Source organism: Thunnus albacares, chromosome 22 (genome assembly GCF_914725855.1).
Source record: "Thunnus albacares chromosome 22, fThuAlb1.1, whole genome shotgun sequence".
Lineage (NCBI taxonomy): Eukaryota > Metazoa > Chordata > Actinopteri > Scombriformes > Scombridae > Thunnus > Thunnus albacares.
In genome coordinates, this window is record NC_058127.1 from 8,207,859 (window position 1) to 8,224,660 (window position 16,802).

Below are 16,802 nucleotides of genomic sequence, written 5' to 3' on the forward strand. Positions count from 1 at the left end.
AGCAACATCAAACCTGGAGTAAATCCCACTCAATCATCCATGTTTTAACCATGATAAATAACCATGTTATCAACTTAATTCACTATTCCTTTCCCACCAATATAGGTGAATAATTGTTCCAATACACCCACGAATATACACCATTGATGCTGAACTGTGAAATATATACAATATTAGTATTTTTTTTAATTATAATAATGTGTTATCCTTCTGTAGCGCTGCCACCTCAAAAAGCTTCAGAGGCTCATGTGAAATGACGCCAAGAGCATCAGTTGCATGTTTATTTTGCTTAATGCTAAAACATATATACATAAAGATGTATTTCTTTGCAAATCCTGAACATACTGCATTTCTTTTCAAAGCTGTCACTGGCAAGCTTTTAAGGCCCTGAAAACATACTTTCACAATCAGCTCCTTCTGTATTACACAGCAGCTACTATGAGTGATTACATGAACACTGTTTTCAGCCAAAGTTGGAACAATTGTGGTTATTTCACATGACAGATTTCTGTGTTTGTGTTTTTGTCTGTGTCTTCTGAGCACCAGTCAGAATATTTGAACATTTGAATCAAAATCTGATGATACTTGCTTATGTTAGCAGACCACTTTCAGTCAAATCTGATCAAACCTGATCACAGTCCTGGGTTTTTGGGTGTTTAACACTTCTAGTTTCATATTATTGAGAAAGCAAAAAGTCCCCCTCCACTCAAAAATGTGTTTTGTTTCTTGTTCCTTCAGTTGGATGTTTTAGCTTCACTGTGTTGTGCAGTTTGACAACAGAAGGCTGTTTTCACATTCATCTACTGAATGTGTGCACCGAAAATCTGATTTTAAGGCGTTTACATACAAGCATGGTTTGTGACATCACAACCAGTTTGGAGCGAATCGAACTCCAGAGCACAAACACTGAGAATGGACTTTACAGTGGGGTAGGAGACGTCTTGTGTCCAGCAGTTAAACTTCTGAAATGAACAATATTTAGATATTCATAGATTCTGGGATTTTTAATGAGGGAGAAGGAGTAGATAAGTAAAAATTAATGAGGTAACTGAACTTTTTTTTTGTGGAGAAACCATATTAGAGATAAATTATTATTCAAAGTAGAGTATTTCATATATACCTTACAACATGTCTGGAGAGGATCTTTAGAATCATCTTGAAGAAAACAATGCAATACAGTAAAATAACCCATCATCATCACTACCTTATTGATTTGCCCTTTTTGCTCAAATGAAATATTGATCTCATGTGTATAGACCAAAGCCCAATTAGGTTGATAAACTGCAAGGAATTTACAAATATTACAGTAAAGTCCAACTGAAATTAAATTGTATGTTTATGTCTGCTACAGCGTACATACTGTATCTGTTCTGTAAATCACATGTTGAGAAAAAAAAAACAGAAACCAAAAGCAAGAAATGTATTATAGGGGTTTCACATCAGGCTATATTAAGATGTTCACACCAAACGCTGAGACCAGAGAGATGAGCAGGCAACCAACGGGAGTTTATTTCATTACACACGAACATACAAAACTCGGAAAATCACCAATGCAGCCGCCCTTCAACTCACATCCAACCCCTATTTATACCAAAGCGGACGTGACTTTTGGCACTTTTATGAATCAATGATCACTTGGATTTTGACCAATGAGAGTAGGACATTTCTTAATTTTGCACGCTGTGTGCAAAGACTACTCCCAGTAGTCTACTGATTGTCTGGTGGCCTGACATTTTTTGGGTGTGTAAAGGATCAGCATAGGTCACAGCAACCTGGCAACAAGAGTACTTGCTTCTCCAGAAATTGTAACCGGACCTTTCGAAAACAACTCCTTATCTATCTCTTCTGGTTACCCAGCTGTTTATTTAACATGAAGTGCTCTGTGTATTAGTTGGTACAAACAACTCCTTATCTAACTTTTCTGGTTATGCAGCTTTTTATTTAACCTGAAGTGCTCCGTGTATTGTTTGGTATAATTCCACACACTATCACGTTTCTTCGCTTCTACAGTATCTTTCATATTTTTTGGTTTCGTGGTGGCGTCTTCTGTCTTTGCATTAATTTGTCTGAATACCATTAGAACTTGTTCCCATAAAGCCAATCAAATCACTTTATTTTAAACTGTATTTTCAGAAAACAGTAAAGTCACAGTTCTATCATAGCCAAACAGCAGCCTGCTATACCAACACAAGAGAAGATCAGCCTGCCAACAGCTGTCAATCAAACGCAGACACCGACACGCCCTTTAGCAACTGAAAGGAAACATTTATATTTCCAATATTTCCCCAAACACCTTTTTTTCTTCTTTTCAATATTAAAAAACTATTGACAAGTGTAACAAATGACGAATTTTGTGTTAAGGACTTTTAAAAAAAAGTAGCAAGAGACTTCATACCTAGACGCTAATTTGTCATTTACTAACAGAGACGATGAGATCACTTCCTTATAAAAAAAAAAGAATCGGTTCCTCCCTTCAGCATAATCATGTATCAATGCTCATTAGATTATGTGTATAATTGGATTTCCTTACAGGAAAACATGTCAGTCCGTCTCATTTACAACAACTTCACTTAAAATGGTAACATTTAATCAGCACTGTCATTCCATGATGATGACGTAAATCCAGCTATCATCACTCCATCTTCCCAGCGTTGTGACACACCCACTGGTGTCAACATGATTCGTTCCAGCTCCGTGCTGTTTTGGGCCTTGGCAGGGTGGAGGAGGAAGCGATTGGGTGCTGTTTGGGAGAGAGGAGTCATTTCGGGACACAGATGGTGACACAGCAGAGAGAGAGAGAGAGGTCAGTGGAAAATACAGAAGGCACCACAGACACACATATCATGGTGAGAGAATATCTGCTACTTAAAGTGTGTTAGTCAGTGTTTTTAGTTTTATAAATGTTAAATGCGGTGGGTGTTGGGAGTCCAAAACATTTCTTTCATCCTTTCTTTCCTGCTAGAGCCTAATTTTAGTCAGGATCTAATTTTGGAATAAAAGGCTCCAGGATTCACTGGATTTATCTGACGTTGTAAAGGATGACTCATGCATAAAGTATTTAAGTGCAATGTTTAAATCCTTTCCTTTGCATGAATGAATACATTTAACCAAAGCACACTAAAATACAGTATTTGGCAAATTTCCAACCTTTTATGCAACCATTAGCTGCATCTGTAGAGACCTGAAACGTCCTTGACAGTAAACAGTGAACATTATATCACACAATGGGCCCTTAACTGAAGGTTATTTCATCCAAAATATATATTTAAAGTAAAAATACACCCTAAAACAATGTTAGAAATAGCTACTAGACATTCTACTTGTTTTTCTGGGTCCATCCAAAAGACTCTGAACATATTGGAAGTGTCTTTAAAACACTGACAGGTTTACACAGTTCTTGACAAGATTTGGCTGTCCATCTAATTCCCGTGTTGACAGGAAAGGGCAGAAATGCTTTTCTTGCCATGAACCAAGCAAATACGAAGGGCCATGACCTGCTGAAGACTGCTGTGCTGAGAAAATATGAGTTTAATAGAGATACCATCGCAGATCTGCTGCTGAAGAGTCCCCCCAAGAGGTGTATACCTGTCTCAAGGACTTATTTTCGCTACTATAAGTGGGTCCAGTATGACACTTGTACTAAAGAGGAGATGATGGAGAATATGTTGCTAAAGCGTTATCTCGATATGCTGTTACCAGAGGTGAAGGCGAGAGGCGGACGCAGGGGCAACATTTACTGCACGGGCTGACATTTACAGTGTATGTGACTGCTCACGAGGGACCAGGCATCTACATTTATGAAGCTCAACTCAGATCGTAAAGGGTAAGTCTGAGACGTTCGGTAAAGGTTGACTCAATTTGGATGATTTCAGGCCTGATTTTTGTTTTTTCAAAGAGACAGTGTATCAAGATTAGCAGTGAGTGTCTCTTGGTAAAAGAGCAAGGTGTCATCTGCATAATTATGAGCATCTTTTTTGCATAATTTGGCCTATGAGACAGAAGGAAATGCTAAATGAAAGAGGTCCAAGGATTGCACCCTTGGGAACTCCACGTCATGTTCACCTGGATACATACATAAGTTGCCGAATATCTGCCTCGGGGATCGGATGGTCACCCCAATTATTGGTCTAGTCTTGTATTGTCGGCAGTGTCAAAGGCAGCACCAAGATCCAATTGATGTTGGACCAGGATTTTGCCTGAATTGGTGTCTAAGTAAATAGCATGCATCACGTAAATGAGAACACTCTCAGTCTGCGGTGAGGCTGATAACACTGAAAGTTGCCAAACTAACCATGTGAGGTTAAAAGTTTGCTTCAAAAGCTTTTCCAGTTATCTTACTCACAAAGGAAAGGATTCAATATCAGTCTGGAGTGGCTCACCACAGATGTTTTGTTTTGTTTTGCCTTGTTCTTTTTTGGAAACGCTTTTCAAGTCATTAGGAAGATTACATGATGATGATGAGAGCACAATACCAGTTGCACCATTTCTGTTGCTAAACAACCGAAAATATTTTTAAAGAAAAACATCAAGGCAACAGATGGACGGAAGATGCAGTGCAATTTCTTCTGAGAGCTCTGTAGTGTATTTCTGTAGCACACTGTCATGTTTACTAAATCCCCTCTCTGCAATTGTGACAAGGATTTATTTTAGCCTCAACAGGCAAGATTTCATTTTAGCCATGTTTTTGATGTGGCGCTTTGAGTTTTTTGTTATTTCGTTCGTAACTGGAAAAAGCTCCCCGCTGTGCCTTCACATAAAAGTCACAGCTTGCGGTCTATCGGCGGGTCGTCGGGGCATTCTAGGAAATGTAGGACATCACATTACAATCAGAGGACAACATTTAAAATAACTCCTGGAACACTCACTCATTGATGTGTTAATAATCTCCGGTTCACATTAAGTCCACCCATGAATCATTTCCCGGCCACATGGAGGAAGGTTTCTATCAAATATTCATTAAAATTTTAGATGAGGGTGAAGAGGTGTGTGTGTGTGCATGTGTGTGTGATTCAGACACAACAAATGCAGGAATATCATCACCTTCTGTGCTCTTTTTTTTTTTTTTTTTTTTTTTGCTCTCAAACACACGTACGTACAACGGAGGTGATTTGCAGCATCCTGCAGCAGATGGTGGAGGGAGCCTTCTGACTCACAGAGAGGGAGAGAGGCTGACAGGAGGGGTGGGAGAGCGGTAGAGAGAGAATATGAGTGGGTAGAGAGGGGGAGAGAGAGAGAGAGAGAGAGAGAGAGATGGAGACAGTAAGGTTGGAAAAGGAAAAGAGGGTTCGGGCTTCGTGCTTGTTTTGAGAAAGCTGCTGTAATGACGTAAAAGAGGTGAGGTGTGTGTGCTGCATATTCTCCTTCTTCTGTCTTTGCAGTACTCACCTTTGGCCACATGATGGAGCTCTTCCCCTCTTTGTAGAGGCCGCATAGAGGTGAGTCAAGGAGTCGATAATCATACACACACACACACACACACACACACACACACACACACACACACACACACACACATATACTGTAGTCTCACTCTCTCGCCCACACACTCGCCTGTGCTTGTATAGTTCACACCTTCATTGTCATAGAGGCAAATTTGTTCATAATTGCCTGACTTGAAATGACTAAAGATTAGATGACACACACACACACACACACACACACACACACACAGAGAGAGACACACACTCACCTGCGTCATAGATTTGGAAGAGTGAAATCTCCTGCTGCATTGTTAATTAATTATTAAGAAAAAAGCTTGAGTGTTAGTGTGTGTGTGTGTGTCCCAGTACCCCACCCTCACGCACACACACACACACACACACACAAACACACACACACACACACACACACACACACAGCTATCCCTTGGGAATACATACCTGCACATAGAGGCAGTGATAACAAATGTGTGTGTGTATATGTGTGTGTGTTTTCAGGCTACTTTGTGACAACCAGCCCTGGAGAAACACACACACACACACACACACACACACACACACACACACACACACACATATATGCACTATCCTTCCTCCCTCAGCCATTTTTTGCACCTTTCCTCTCCTCCTCTCCCTCCGGGCTTCCTCTTTTTTTCCTCTACGTGAATGTCATATGGATGTGTGTGTGTTTGTGTGTGTATCATGCAATCATCTTCACTGATTGGATTCTCCCTCTTCCTCTTCCTCTTCTTCCTCTCTCTATCTTTTTTTTCCCCTCCTCTCACTCTTTCTCTCCGTTCCTCTCCTTTCTGCTGTTATGCAAGCAGGGAGTGGTTTAATAATTCAGCAGCATCTTTTTTTTTTTTTTTTTTTTTACTCCCAGGCTTTCCTTAACACTACAGTGACCTGCAATATTGACTCACACACACACTCACAGTCCCCACACACACTCGTTATAACGCCCACACGCAGATAATGTCACACAAACACTCAAGCTAACACCCACAAACACACACACACACACACACACACACACACGCTGACGTCACTGACTCCATCCCAGCACACAGAAAAACACAACTTTCTTCTTTAGTTGTTCTCAGTTTATTTGGCAAATTATTCTCCATTTTTTGCAGTCTTTTTTTTTTTTTTTTAATTCTCTTCTCATTTATTTACAATAGTAAAAATAAATCTTTCTCTTCAAGGTTTTACATTCGACATTTACAAGTGCAATGTGTAACATGTCCATCTTATAAAGTGCATTTGTACTTTTTATCGTAACCGACTGTTTCACCGACACGAACTCAAAAGAGGAAAAAAAAAAATGAAAATACAGTAAAAATTATTTAAAAAAAAAAAAAAAAAAAAAAAAACATGATTCAAGGGCACTGTATTAGGTCTCTGACATCACAGTATCATTACCCAATAACACCCTCACCTTGAGGATTTTAAAACCGGTGATGCTTGTGCGCACATGCTGCTTCCTTGTCCACACACTAACGATATCTATGCATAAAACAATGTTTTTCTATGAAGGCCATACTCGGTCCAAATATTAGCTCTGTAATGGTTATTTTTTTTTTTTTTGTTTTTTTTGTTGTTTTTTTTTTTTGTTGATTGACAATCTCTGCTCGCCTGAAGTGTTGTCAGGTTGTAGGTTACAGTCTAACCTGCTAACTTGCTGTATAGTATAACACTCGCACCGAACCCTGCTTCTGCGTAAATGCTTGTGCTCGAAAGAAAAAAAAAAAAAAAAGGAAGAGACTCAATAAAAGGATGGATAAGGACAGGTATAAAAATAGACAGGGATGACTGCGTGCTTGTGCAAAGTAGATGAGACAGGAGGGCAAGAAAGAGAGAGAGGAGGAGGAGGAGGGGGGAAAAACTTAACAATGAAAGAGAAAAAAAAAAACAGAAGAAGAAGAGGACAAGGCGGATGTTTCAGTCTACCGGAGCAAAGTGAAGGTTTGCCTCTGCGCTTAGGGAGGGAGGGTTGATTTCTTCTGCTTTACTATCTCCCTCCCCTCCCCTCCATTTCCTTTCCCTTTTTTTTTTTTTTTTTCCCCTGCTGTTCTTTTTTCACTCTTTTTATCTGCTTTCAGGGTAACTATTTTTAGACGGAGCCTGACCGACTAGCTTCCTGCGGGCCAAGGATAGCAAAAAAATGTTAGACAAGAGAAAAGAGACGGAGGGAAGGGAGAAGAAGAGGGGGGAAGATGAAAAAGGGATACGGTGGATGAAGGTGAAAGACTGGAGGAGGAAAGAAACGACTTGAGAGAAGAGAGAGCGAAGGGAGCGAGGGGTGTGAGGAAAAGAAGTAGGGGGGGGAGGAAGACGGGACTTGAATCGATAGAAATGAAGATGAGGAAGGAAAAGAGGTCTTATAAAGGGGTTGTCTGAAAAGATGAAGAGGAAGAGAGTGTTAGAAATTACGAAGAAAAGTGGGGCGTGTTTGAAAGTGCGAAGAGGACGAGAGGGGGGGGTTCTCTTAGAGAGGATGAGGAGGAAGATGAAGAGAGAGGGGGGGGGCGTTGTGTGAAAAGAGGAAGAGAGTGGGGATGTCTTTGAAACGACCTGCTCTCTTAGACACGACTCAGACAAAAATGACGTCACTGGAAACCTGACTCTGTGACGTACAACGCTGCTCACGCAATGTCTCTCTCTCTCTCTCTCTCTCTGTCTGTCTCTGTGTCTCTCCGTTATTTAGTGCATGTCTTTTTTTTTTTTTTTTTTTTATGGAAAACAGATTACCGCAATTTCAAGTCAAGAAGACATTTTACAGAAACACTGATATCATCTCTCATGTTTGTGTTGGCGCTGCCCCGAAAAAATAGAAGTCTGAAGTTACAGCATAAAGAACGTAAGAGTTTGGAGCGGTGGATTGATTGCTTTCTGTCTTTTTTTTTTAATGTCGTTTGCTCAGTATAGTGATCGATAATATCAAGGTCAAGACCTTTTACATAACTTCTCTTTCTTTCTGCTGCACATGGTTTCTCTTTTTGACCATGTTGAGCATTTTTTTTTGTCGTTGTTGTTGTTTACAGATTTACCGACTCGGACTTCAGATTCCACAACGAGAATCACCTTCTGATAAACGTGTATGTACACAAAATCAAAAAATAAGACACTAGAAAGTCGAAAATATGGCACTTTTTCAGCATATCCGACACACAACTCGCCCCCCCCCGACCCCAACCCCCCCCTCCCCCAAATAAAACAAAAAAAACATTTGACATTTGTTTATAGGAAGAACACAGAAGAAGAGGAAGAAACACACACGCGAACACGCACGCTCACAACTGCACAAACTCACGCTCACAGCAGCGACCATGTCCTGTAACTCATGCCCTGATGAACATTACAAAAATATACATTTTCTGTACAGCATTGCATAAGAAAAATAACACACACACTCACTTGTACAGTATATATTTTTTTTTTTTTAAATTGAATTATAGTCCTGTATAGCGGCTGACAAAACCATTCTGCGTGTGTTTTGTGTTTACAGTGAGAGTTGGTTGAGTTATGGTTCATTACAATTGGCTATGATCCCGGGGGGGAGAACACAAGCACGCACACGCATTGACACACACACACACACACACACATACACACACAGTGAGTGGTCGCTCCACTCCTGCCCCAGGAATGGTTGACTGTGTAGTAGTGGCATATTCACAGATGAGTGTTAAAACACTTTAGTTGTTTTTAATAATTGTTAAAACAACCACTAGATGGACATGCCAGATGGGACCGTCAGAGACAATGTGTAAAATACAGCTGTGTGATGCTGCTGTGGTCGACGCTGGACTTCATATCAGCTGTTCAGTCGCTCTACTTCCAGCTGAGTGATGCTGGATTTAATATTTCGGTCAGCCCGCTCGTATAAGAGCTGATTTGTGGTTTTACTTTGGAGTTTGAGATTCCCTCCAGACTTGGATCAAATAACCTTTCTGGGTTTGTTTTACCCTGGTGAAATGCCATATAGCTGACATTTTATTAGTACCAAAGGACAACAAAGTGGAGTGCAAAGGTGAAATCCTTCTATTTCCAAAATGTTCAAAGAGTTAATTCCATTTATCTTAGTGTTTATCCACAGCAGGTTATGAAATAGCTACATAGAGGTCTTTTTTCTCAACTAACAGATGTTATTCACTGATTAAAGTTAAACAATAAATAAAAAAATCCACCTTCAATCGTGTGTTGTCACAAAATATGTAGTTCTTTGTGAACTACTGTAGCTGTAAGATAACCGCTAACGCTAGCCAGCTAGAATCATGCTAGCGCTAGTGGGTTAGCTCCCTGAGCTTCTTTCTGTTTTCTCTGAACTGGGCTGTTTACTCCCTCTTGTCATTTTGTTGCCACAACTGTCAATCATTTAATTTAATAAAGGTTTACTAAAGGGAGATAAAAGCTCTCTGAGCTAGCTAGCTTTGGTCAGTTAGCAAGCTTGTTAGCTCGGTCACTAAAAGGACAGTAAATTCACACATTTATTATTTGAAAGATGTATTTGTACCATTGACTTTGTCTCATAACTGTTTGCAAATCATTCCTCTGTTGTGGAGCAGTTTATGCTCTGAAAGTGGAGGTAAAATAAAAGTGGATAAGCAAGACAGCTAGCAAGCTACGATAGCTTTCTCCATTTTCACATGAAACTTTGAGAGGATGTGTGTCACCTCCATGAGCGGATCCACTGAATGAAACAAAATCAGTTAATTTAAATGGAATTGCCGTGATCAGTGGATTCAATCAGCTCAAATTTTCACAGCTTTTAAATCCTGGTTTGACAGGGCCTCAACTGGAGTCAAGACACTTCCAAACTATAGAAAGCTGGTGACACAAAATTCCTCACATTTGTCCTGGTGATAGGCGATACCAACACTATGTGGCTCAAACATACCATAAAAATTATTTAGTGTTTAATCCAAGTCTGGCTCATGATTCTAATCACAGTTTGATTAGTTTTTAATAGGAAGATAAAGCAGAGGGCAAGCTTGAAGGCCACATCTGGTTTTGTTAGCATTAGCCATTAGCCATGCTAGTGCAAATCCTCCATCATCATAACATTTAAAGGGCCAATCTGTGTACCTCCAGTCGTTCTGTGCGTCCCATCTAGCATCTCCAAACACAGGTGACCAAGCAAGTTTCACACATCATTGTGCATACAGGAGAACTGTGTGCCGACTGGATCTGCATCACATTCCCATGTGAAACGGATTCAATTAACTCTCTGGGATTGATTGGTTTTTCCCAGCACTGCTGGTCCCCCCCCCATTGATGCTGCAGCTCACCAAGCTTACCAAAAAGACCAAACTTCGTCCATCTCATGCTTCCAGCTTCAGAGTAATTGAAAGTATTTCACCTGGTAATTGATGCAAGTCGTTTTCCATTAGGCAGTTCTGTCAATGCAGTGATTGAGCAAAAGGAGAGAGCGAGAGAGGGAGGTGGACCAAACTATGAGATCTGTGTCAAACTGTGGCAACCCATTTCACTGGTGTGACCCCTTAACCTTCAGATAACCGTTTTTTTCTTCTTTTTACTTACGATTTTCTAAAATGAGACATTTACTATTCTGCTATTCAAATGCGATGACTGTTTAGAATAAAATAAGGCTTATTTTAGAGAGAAAAAGTAACAATATTACAAGTCCACTATCTGCATAACGCAGCCTATAAATGGAAATGGAGCATTACTTCATTTTTAGGTTTGTCCTACTTCCATGATACACTACTGCTGAAAGGCCTCTTGGAAAACCCCCAGCCATCCAGCCCATATTTCTTTTCAAATACAGTACACCGTGCTATTTGTTGCTTTGAAATATTTATTTTAATTATCCTGCAAATCATTCGGAGCTCAACCGCCTCTCTCTCTTTCTCTCTCCTCATCTCGATTGTGGCTTTTTGTACACAGCAAAATACACTTGGACATTATTGCGAAGGAGTGTTTGTTCCAATAAGGCCAAAACAAAACAAAAACAAAAAAAAACCACAAGAGATTCTGCCTTTTTTTGGACAAAATTGTAGACAGAGTGGTGTAGCTGTTGTTCTGCTAACAACTTCAGCAAAAACAACTGATTGTTTGCTGCTGCGAGGAAAAATAAAAAAAAAAACACTTCTACTCTAGTTTTTAATTTACACTATAGGAAAAAAAAATTATGATCTTAATACCTGCTTCTCCTGTGCGCCATTTTCAAAGTTTCTGTGTATTGTTTGCTGTCATCTATTGTTGTGGTTTATTTGGTAGAAAGCGTTAAATTTGGAAGTGATTCCCTGTCGATACAGAAACAACCTGTGTTTTTTTTTTTCTGCTGTTGAGTCGAGTGTCTTTGTTTTAGAGTTTGAAACTATAAAGCCCATACAGTTTCCATGAACTGTTTTTCCTAAAGCCAGTACACCTCCCACACACGTATACTAGCAGCATGCCAGTAGCTTAGTCATGGTGCCACTTTCTGAGGTTGTGCAGAGGAACACGAGAGTGAAAACTACCTCCGTATATCATTTAAATGCAGATGGAAGTTGGCAATAAATCCCCTCTCTGGCTCATCCTCCAAGCATTCACTACATCCCCTGTACATTAGGCCAGTTCCCGGCACTATTATTACAGAGATGTTATTAACATTAGCTGGATTTAACTTACATGATGCCCTTTCAGTGGGAAATAACTTCATCCTGATTGGGTGCGTGGTGGACGTGACCTGAGGTTGTGTTAAAGCGCGTCTCGCCTGGCGTTTCTATTTCACGCCACGTCACCTCGCCTCTCTCGCTTCTCATTAACCCGCCGAGCCTTCAGAGGGGCCCCGGGGCAGAGCTGCGCTGCTTCTTCAAGGCGGGGCATGAGTGTGTGTGTGTGTGTGTGTGTTTGTGGGTGTGTATGCAGCAAATATCCAGCTACTGCTGACAAGCTGCAAGTAAGGAAGTGAAAATGGAGGAATTTAGACCATATGATGCTTGTGTTTTACAGTTTTAGTATAGATTTCATCCATCATCTGCTCTCATATCTGTCTTCCACTATATATATATAATAAGTTCCCGACTATTGGACTGAGTATAACCATGGGAAATGCTATTTTTATGCCGTAACGTTAATGTAAAAGCCATCCAATCTGGGTTTTTTACAGATGCAGTTTTTTGCAGAACTATGGCAATATCCAAGTTCAACTTAGATGCACTGTAGCCAAACAAATGACTGGATGAAAAATGACCTATTCAATATGGATTGCGCTCAGCTTTAGCTAATGGATAATCAATCGGGCAATGGAGTTAGAATGCTATCTCTAAATTTAGAGGCGCATGGCCTAAACGGCGTAATGCGGATGCAGATAAACATCGAGGTCCCATTTGATCTCTGAAAAACATCAGCTGCTTTCACCTTGCCCGTGTAAGAAGGTTTGTTTTACTGGCACTCGCGGGGCCATACATTGCTTTACTCATGCATAATTTCTACTGCAGCGATACCGGAGAGGCGAGAGGAAGATGGAGGAAAGAAACAGGTCATCGTTGCGCTGTAGGACCTCGAGTAATGTTTAAGGATAATTCAAGCATGATTGGAGTCGTTTATTGTATTCTATTGCTCTTTTTTTTACTTTGTAGAATGATTTCCAGTGTTTTGGTTTTGTCTTCTTAGCCTTCATTTTAGTTTTGTACTTTTTTAGTCACTCCCATGAAAGAATACGGCATATTAAAGCCATGAATGTCTAAAATGAAGCTTTAAGGTTTTATTTTACAGATGATAGCTGGTGAAAGCATCTTTTGGTTTTCACAAAAACTTCACTGAGTTCTGTTTGACAGATGGTTTGACAGATGTCTTGCTATTACCTGCTCTTTTTAGAGTTTGTTCCTGTCTGTCTCACAAGCAGAAACTGGAAGTGAATATGCAGTTTTTCAAAAAAAATAAATGAGGCCAAATAAAAGTTAGAGCAAAAAGGATTAAAACATGCATCTAACTCATCATATATGCCTGACAAAACAGTCCAAATAAACACTGAATGGGTTGGAAATGAGTACTCCAATCAAGCTGTATTTGGTCCTTTAAAGCCAATCTCACATTCTCTATCAAGATGGTGAAGAGAACAGCCTAGCCTACTTTCCAGTGCTCTCCCACCGCAGCAGAGAGCATTCCCACAGTAGCGGCGCTCTGCAGTGGCGCTGTCCTTGGTGCTGAATTCAGCTCTCTATGCTTCACAGTCACGGCGCAACGGCTGGCTGAGAAACCTGTTTTTCTCCGACAGGGAGCAGATTTGATTTCATCACACCCCGACTCCCTCTCTAGGCTCAGCGAACTAGCGGGGGTTATCTATGCATTAGGGGCCCACTAGATTTGATTTTGTTTTGGATTTGTTTTTGTATGTGATTAGGTGTTGTTTCTCTCTGAATTATGACACTTTTTTTTTTCTTCCCCTCTATCTTCACGGCATGCTGTGCATTGAGATGTGTGTCTGCCTTTGAGAAAATGCAGATTGTGCTGTTGGCATTGGGAAAAGTCATAATGGGCTTGGTAGACTATGTCGATGATCACGATTTCAATCTCAGCACATACTGTAGAGTTAATTATTGTTACACTCTCTGTCTATAAACTCAGTAATTACTTAATCTGCATCAGATCAAGGCAACACAGTTGTTAAAGTATGTTTCACAGGGGGATTTTTTTTTTTTATTTTTATTCCTATCAGGAGAAGACTGCAAAATTAGCTCATTGAGAATACTCAAGGTCATTCATTGTGTATATTTAGCTCATTGTATTTTTATCCAAACACCACTGAATTTCAAACACATCAGTGAAAACAAATACGGTATTTTAAGACTGTTTCACTCCTTCTGATTGCATAACCATGCAGTGCTTCCCAAACTCGGGTCCTATGGAGATTTAGGACAATTCCTCCTAAATACCGCCTTCAAATTAATGCTACTCTTGAGAAGTAGGCCTCACTTCTCACACCCTAAAGGAGGTCAGTTGGAAAAAGTCACCTGACACACCCCCCCCCCCCCTGCAACTCCCACAACCACCATGAGGGATACCTTAATCAGGTTTTTGCAGTTGGTTTCACGCCATCCCCATCGCTATGTGATTTCCTCCCAGCATTAGACAGGACATGATCTTTATTAGCTCTATCTTCTTTTTTTTTATATTTGGACCATGCACTGTCCCCCCCTTTCTCCCTCACCTGCCCGTGCCACTTTTACCGTGGCCAGCTGAGCGTTCGCCATCAGCCCACCAGCCCTGATATGAGGAGTTGAGAGGAAATCTCTTCTTCCTCCACCACCAACCTTCAACCTTTCTCTTCTCTTGTTCCCCCGTTTCGTCCTCTCCCTCCGACAACCCTGACTTGGCGTCAAGCATCATGCCAAACAGAAACCAACCTTCCCTGCTACACGTCACTGGAGGTCCTGGGTCTGAGGGAGAGGTTGGACGGGACACACCCGCAACAGGCCATCCACAGCGACTTCTGGATGTCCGGGTTTCGGAACGCATAGATGATGGGGTTGATCACAGAGCAGCAGGTGGCTGGGAGGACCGTGGCGTAGGTGTATATTACGGGGTAGTTGTAGTCAGCCACAATGGAGTACATGGCAAACGGCAGCCAGCACGCCCCGAAGGCACACAGGATGGCCGACAGCGTGGAGACACCTTTGGTGGTGGAGATGGCCACGAACTGGTGCTGCACGGCAATCTGCTGCGCGTGGCGGAAGGCGATCTTGCAGATTTGCAGGTAGAGCTGCATCATGAGGGCGAAGACCAGTAGGAAGGTGACGGCGAGCGCCACGGCGTTGTTTTTGGTGACGGGCCGACAGATGCTGCACGTAGACTCGTCCCTCAGACAGTTCCAGCCGAGTGCCGGCAGCAAGCCGAGCGTGAGGCACGACACCCAGATGAAGACCACCATCACGTAGGTGAAGGTGACTGTCCGTTCAGTGTGGTAGGTCAGGGCGTTGTACAGCGACAGGTAACGGTCCACTGTGATGGCGAGGATGTTGAGGACAGACGCCGAGAAGGCCGAGATGAGCAGTCCGACTGACAACAGCGTCACAAACTCCACCGAGCTGACCAAATAGGTGAAGACAAAGTTCAAGATGAGGCCGAGGCCGGCCAGGAGATCCGCCACCGCCAGCGATCCAATCAAGATGAACATGGGAGCGCGTAGCGTCGGCGTGTAGAACAGCACAGCGATCACCAGAGCGTTCTCGCAGGAGATGAGCGTCCCAGTCACGCAGAGCGCGATATCCCAGGGGCTGACTCCCTCGACAGCGATGGCGTTGGTCGCTGGCTGGAGGTCAGGGGTCAGAGTTCGCACGACGGGTTCAGAGGAGGAGTTGGAGGGGTCCTCCGAGAGGCTCCAGGAAGTGGAGGAGTCGAAGGGGTCGAGGGGGGAGGAGGAGTTGAGGCTGCTACCGCTGCCGCTACTCATGGCTGCCACTGCGGCCAAGGAGAGAATCATAGCTAGAGAAACGAGAGAGAAAGAGGGAAGGATGGAGGGAAGAAAATAAGGGAAACATAGAAGGGAAAGTGAGTAGGAGGGAAAAGAGAGTTGAGAAAAAACAGAGGAATGAGTAAGAACAGAAGTGAATGTAGGAGGAATTGATCAGGTGAGTTTGTGTTGATACAAAGTTTGTTAAGGAGGGAAGAAAGAAATGTGAGAGGAGAGAAGGGACGAGGAAAGATCGAAACAAAGGATGAGAGAAGGAGAGGGATAAGAGGATGACAGGATGTAGGAAAGAGGAAATGAGGAAGGAGAAAGCGAGGAGTAAGTTGTAATCGACGAAGTGTAAAAAACACGGAAATTATCAGACGAGAGTTGAGAGAGAAACAGAGGGATAAAGAAATATCAAAGGGTCAGGGGTTGAGTGAAAAGCGAGGAGGGAAAAAGTTTAGAAAAGAGCAGCGACGAGTCAAAAAGAAAAAGTCAGACGAGACAGAAATGCGAAGAAAATGAAGACGGAGAAAATTAATATAAATGAAGACCAGAGGACGATTAATTAAAGAGAGGGATGGGTGGAGGACCCAAAAGAGGTGCAGAGAAGGAAGAGAAAATGTACGAAGACGGGATAACAAGTTTTAAGTTGAGCACAAGAGAGAGAGGAAGACGACGGAGAGAGGAGGTATGTTGTGGAAAGAAAAGGATGAAAGAGAAAAGCGTGACGAGAGACCGAGACAAAACAAAAGAGGAAGGAGGGTTGGGGGGGGGGGGGGGGGGGGGAGGTGTTATCAGCTCTGCCCTTTGATAAAGGAGCAAAAGAGGGATTTTTTTTTTTCCATTCATTCACCCATCTATCCTCCCATTCATTCATTCATGAAAACAACCGTGCACTTGACCCCAAGCACGCACGTCACCAGCAGCTCCCACGCACCACGCTGACAGGTAATTAGCAG

General features: G+C 41.9%; 1 protein-coding gene across 1 annotated transcript; it reads right to left on the bottom strand.

Moving 5' to 3' along the window:
- Window positions 1–8,674: 8,674 nt before the first annotated feature.
- On the bottom strand, window positions 8,675–16,523 carry gpr185b (G protein-coupled receptor 185 b). Its single transcript, XM_044340542.1, has one exon. The coding sequence runs from the start codon at window positions 15,868–15,870 to the stop codon at window positions 14,803–14,805; it is 1,068 nt and encodes a 355-aa protein (XP_044196477.1). The 5' UTR covers window positions 15,871–16,523; the 3' UTR covers window positions 8,675–14,802.
- Between the last annotated feature and the right edge of the window lie 279 nt (window positions 16,524–16,802).

Coding starts and splice junctions, on each gene's coding strand:
- gpr185b (XM_044340542.1), bottom strand. CDS start 15,870: ATGATTCTCTCCTTGGCCGCAGTGGCAGCCATGAGTAGCGGCAGCGGT.